Source organism: Zingiber officinale, chromosome 7A (genome assembly GCF_018446385.1).
Source record: "Zingiber officinale cultivar Zhangliang chromosome 7A, Zo_v1.1, whole genome shotgun sequence".
Lineage (NCBI taxonomy): Eukaryota > Viridiplantae > Streptophyta > Magnoliopsida > Zingiberales > Zingiberaceae > Zingiber > Zingiber officinale.
The window spans coordinates 13,823,351-13,827,913 of record NC_055998.1 but is presented as its reverse complement, the minus strand read 5'-3'; the positions used below and the strand labels follow the sequence as shown (position 1 = coordinate 13,827,913).

The following is a 4,563-nucleotide window of genomic DNA, read 5'->3' as shown; positions in this document are numbered from 1 at the left end:
TGATAGAGTGAGACCACTAAGTGTATGACCATGCTCAAATGAGTCAATATGAGATATTGAGCTCATTTGTTTTGAGTGAGTCTACTTGGAGTTCAAGATATAGATTGATTAGAGGATGACACGGTCTATGCCTCATTTGATCAATTTAGATGTCAAGGATAGAAGGGCATTGTCACATATTGTGAGAGTCACAATTAGTAGTTACAAAGGTGATGTTGGATCTTAACATTCTTGTAATTTGGGTAGTAATGATGTGTTGCTAGATATCACTCATTACTTATGCTTCTAAATGGGTTTAGGAGCATTGCCAACGTTACAAGAACCTATAGGGTCACACACAAAGGGCAATTAGATGGAGATTAAATTCATATGATGGACCAAGAGGATTAGGTTCATGTGATGAACCAAATTAGATTAAGAGTAATCCAAATTAGACTAATTGAGTTGGACTCAATTTGATTCATGTGTCCAATAAGTCTAATTTAGATTATGACTCATTGAATCAATTTAATTTAATGGATAGAGATTCACTAAATCAAATTGACTTGAATCAATGGTTAGATTTGATCAACCATGGGAGATAAATGGATCAAGTTTGACTTGACTTGAGAGGGAAGATGAAGGGTTAAGTTTGACTTGACCAATTGCCACCTCATTGTGACTTGGCATAGGGCCGACCAATGATAGTGTTCCACATCATCAAAGCCACATCATTGTGTGCCACCTCATGAGGGAGACCAAGAGTCATGACTCTTGGTATTATATGGAGGTTTAAAGCCCTCCTTTATGTGGCCGACCACTTTAGTGCAAGCAATTGTGCTTGTTGTAACTTCTTCTTCTTCCTCCTCTCTTCTCTACTCTCCCTCTCCTCCTCCATTGCCGAGCCACCCAAGAGTGCTAGCACATTCTAAGTGGTTCTTCTCCACCTTTTGTCCGTGTGGATATTTATAGAGGAGTGTTCACTTGACACTTTACGAGATCCGGTAATTTTTGGACGAACGAGATAAGCGAAGGGCTTCGCTACAAAGGTATACTCTCTTTTCATGTAGATCTAAGGTAGATCTAGTGTAGAAACATGTACATGATTTAATTTTTAAATATATCTTCGCACGAATCTATTGCTAGAATTCAGGGTTTCCGTTACGCAAAAAATGATTTTTACAGCTCGAATTACTAACAGAGACAATTTTATCTTTAGGTACTCTAACTTACGTGATCATATCAAATGCTTATTTGATTGGTAAAGATCAATGTCATAATCAACTCTGACATCTTTGTGCTCAACAATATATCAGAGTTGTATCCTTCATTCAAAGGTGGTCCCTTACATTTCTGGAGACCTCAATTTCGACAAGAAGGAAATCAGCGCTTTCTATTGAATGATTGGACCTTCCACCAGATAGCCCAATGCATGACTTGCTTGTACAAATTAAATCATCAATGAGGTTATTGATGTTGACCTCGTTCAAATTTCATCACTGGTTCATTTCTCGAATTTGAGCGCACCGTAATCAAATTTCAACACTTGGATTATACATCCTTAATCTCGGCTTACCAATTACCAACACAGTGAAAAAGAAGTGCAAAACACGAAAGAGACATACTTCCGTCTCAACTCACGGAGTAAAGATGAAACACTTGAAACTAAACCCAAATTCAAGGGGCAACATAACTCGATCGACCTTAATTTTAATAAAATAAGCCCCACTGTTTCGGCAGCAGCTCCAACGTTGACCGTCACGCATTCCTTATCCACTCTGTAACAGCGACGCATTAATTAACCTTCCTGCAGTTCTTCCTAATCTCGCCCCTCTTGCCGGTGAGCGGCCGGATGTCGCTCATCTTGATCATCGCCGCGACGAAGCCGTCGAAGAAGGCGGCGGTGCTGCGGGAGTAGGACTTGACCAGGGCCGCGCTGCTGCTGCCGCTGGTATTGTAGAGCTCTTGGTCAGAGTGGAGGAGGCCCTTGAAGGAGATGAGGTTGTTGAAGTAGTCGTTGTCGAACACCGTCGGAGTCTGCAGGTCCAGCGGCGCCAGGTTGTTGTCGCCGGAGCCGGAGGTGCAGGGGCAATTGGCCTGCCGAAGCTTGGCGAAGGAGCCGTTGATGTCGGTGTCGTTGTAGATGTGGTCCCGGAAGGAAATACACCGCGCCTTCCCAATCGTGTGGGCGCCTGTACATTGTCACGATGATAAACCGTAAACGCTATGATTAATCTTTTAAAAAATAATTAAAAAAAAAACAACAGCGGACCAAAAATCAATTGTTTCGGGGGGCAATTTCGCGATAAAGCCGGGGCCGGATTTTGGCTTCGTGTCCGATCTAATTGTATCGAGTTAGGTGAATGGGCCGAGGCACATGGTTTGCCGGGCCCAGTCTGAAAGTGACTCGATGCTTGACATGATCATCACCGCCACCCGACCGACAATGCCATGCACTGAATCAATAATTAGCATGATAGTGGAATAAGTGAAAGACAGGATCTGGTCGTGAACTGCGAGATTAACTTTCTTCCTAATTATTAAAGCTAGCAGCTAGCCTTGGATTAATTTGGCTGTTTTCGATGGAAATTATAGAATTCAATAATCTCGTGATTCCATCTGTTCGTCTTCCTGTCACCTTTTAGCTACTTTTCTTTTTCTATTAAAAAGGTAAAATAAATTAAATACTTACCTTCACCCATAATATATTATTAATAAAAATGCAATATTATTATATATATTACCAGAAAGCGCGACCAAGTCTCCGACTGAGAGCCCCTTCTTTGCGTAGGCAGCGGTTAGATTGGCGAGCGATGAGGTTGGCGGAGGAATGTCCGTGTTTGCTTTGTTGAAGCTCGCCTTCCTCGAGTCCCTCCTCCCCAGCTTCACCTCCCAGCTCGGCCCGTTCAACTTATTTAATTCACAAAACTCAATTAATTAAACTTGCCGGATTTATTTATTCTTAAACAGAATTCATCATATAATATAATATATTATATATATATCTATATACTCACAAAGACGACAGAGTCCCTTGCAGTGATTGCCAAGATATCGGCACAGGACACGACTCCCGGGCACACCTTTTCCACCGCCGTCTTGATTCGATCGACGACTTCGAAACCCCTGAGGGAGTTGTTGTTTGGCTTAGCGGTCTTCTCTCCTAGCAAGGTGGGCGTGTCGTCTAATAACACCGACGCATCGCAACCCTGCCGTACGATACGATGGAAAATGAACGCGCAGGCTCTTAAAATTGATTAGATGATTATATAGAATTAATGATGGAACCATAATTAAGGTAATTAATTATTACGTACGAGAACAAAACAGTCATGGAAGAGGAGGCGAAGGAGGGAAGCGCCGATCCGCTTCTCTTGGTTAATGGCGGATTTGACGACGGATTTCACAGTGTCGAACACTTGGGGACACGACTGGGCGTAGAAGTCCGTGGAGAGCTTCGCCGAGGCGTCGCTGTGGAGGAGGAGGAGGAAGAAGAAGAAGAAAAGAGGCAGAGAAGCACGAGAAAAGCTGGAGAAGTAATTGGAAGAGGAAGCCATTGCATACACAGTATAGCTAGGACAATTGTGAAAGAGTGATGAAAGAGTGTGCATGGAACATGTAGCTAAACAGCAAGGAGAGAGTTATATATAGGGCGAGATGCCATGGCATGTGGTCATCTTAGCTAGCAGTTACTTTTGAACAGATCTAAAGTCAACATAAAATTAAACATAATTCAGATAGTGAAAGAGGAAAACGACAGAGTAAGTAGTGAATGCATGATTGTTTTTTGATCGCCAGCCGAAGTGATTGACATTCAATTAACAGTATTTAATTTTTTGATGTCGTAAATTCTCAATTCATGCTCCAAGTCTTGGCCAAAGTTGCCGGTGAGTCATGAATTGCATATATACAATATTAATTGGATAACAGATTGTAGCCTAGTGATTTGTTGACTTGTGAGGAAGTTTGTAGTTTGCTACCAACAGCGATAATGAGAGACGTATGCTGTTCGTTTTCTTGCATGTGGTGAAATGCTCTCGTAGTCAAAGGTTTATTATGAAGGCAATAGTATGACAACCCCACAGACCTCTCCATCACAATTTTATCGATTATGTTGGCTTACGGGTGGTCCATCACTTCATAATTTTCTTCCTAACAAATCGGTCTGCAATTTTGCTCGTGGATAAATAAAAACTAAAGGAACAAAAAATAAATTCACTTCTATTCAACTTGAGCAAAGAATAAATTTAAAATTTTGAAGTGGATTAAATTCTTTTCTGTTCCACTTTCTCTGATAATCGATAAGACTAATTGATCATTTTAAAGGAACTTGTGATAAAAGAATTTTTGTATTATAATTAGCACTAGGGCAAATTACAAATACTTAGCCTTTTTTTATACAAAATATTACATTATATATAAACAAATGTTCAACATTAATTTCATACTCCAATTGATCACTAATTAATTATTTTTCTATCATTAAAAAATTAAGTAGTTTAATTATCTTATACTTTGAAATTCTCACCTAATCTTGTTATGTTGCGGGCGCAAATCATGGGATATAATGTATGAATTCGTTGT

The 4,563-nt window shown here is 40.4% G+C and overlaps 1 protein-coding gene across 1 annotated transcript; it reads right to left on the bottom strand.

Moving 5' to 3' along the window:
- Nucleotides 1-1,508: 1,508 nt before the first annotated feature.
- LOC122000997 (peroxidase 4-like) lies at nt 1,509-3,609 on the bottom strand. Its single transcript, XM_042555532.1, has 4 exons — nt 3,297-3,609; nt 2,997-3,188; nt 2,724-2,889; nt 1,509-2,171 (listed from the first exon to the last, which is right to left on the bottom strand). Exons 1-4 carry the CDS (start codon nt 3,588-3,590, stop codon nt 1,774-1,776), a joined length of 1,050 nt encoding a protein of 349 aa, XP_042411466.1. The 5' UTR covers nt 3,591-3,609; the 3' UTR covers nt 1,509-1,773.
- Between the last annotated feature and the right edge of the window lie 954 nt (nt 3,610-4,563).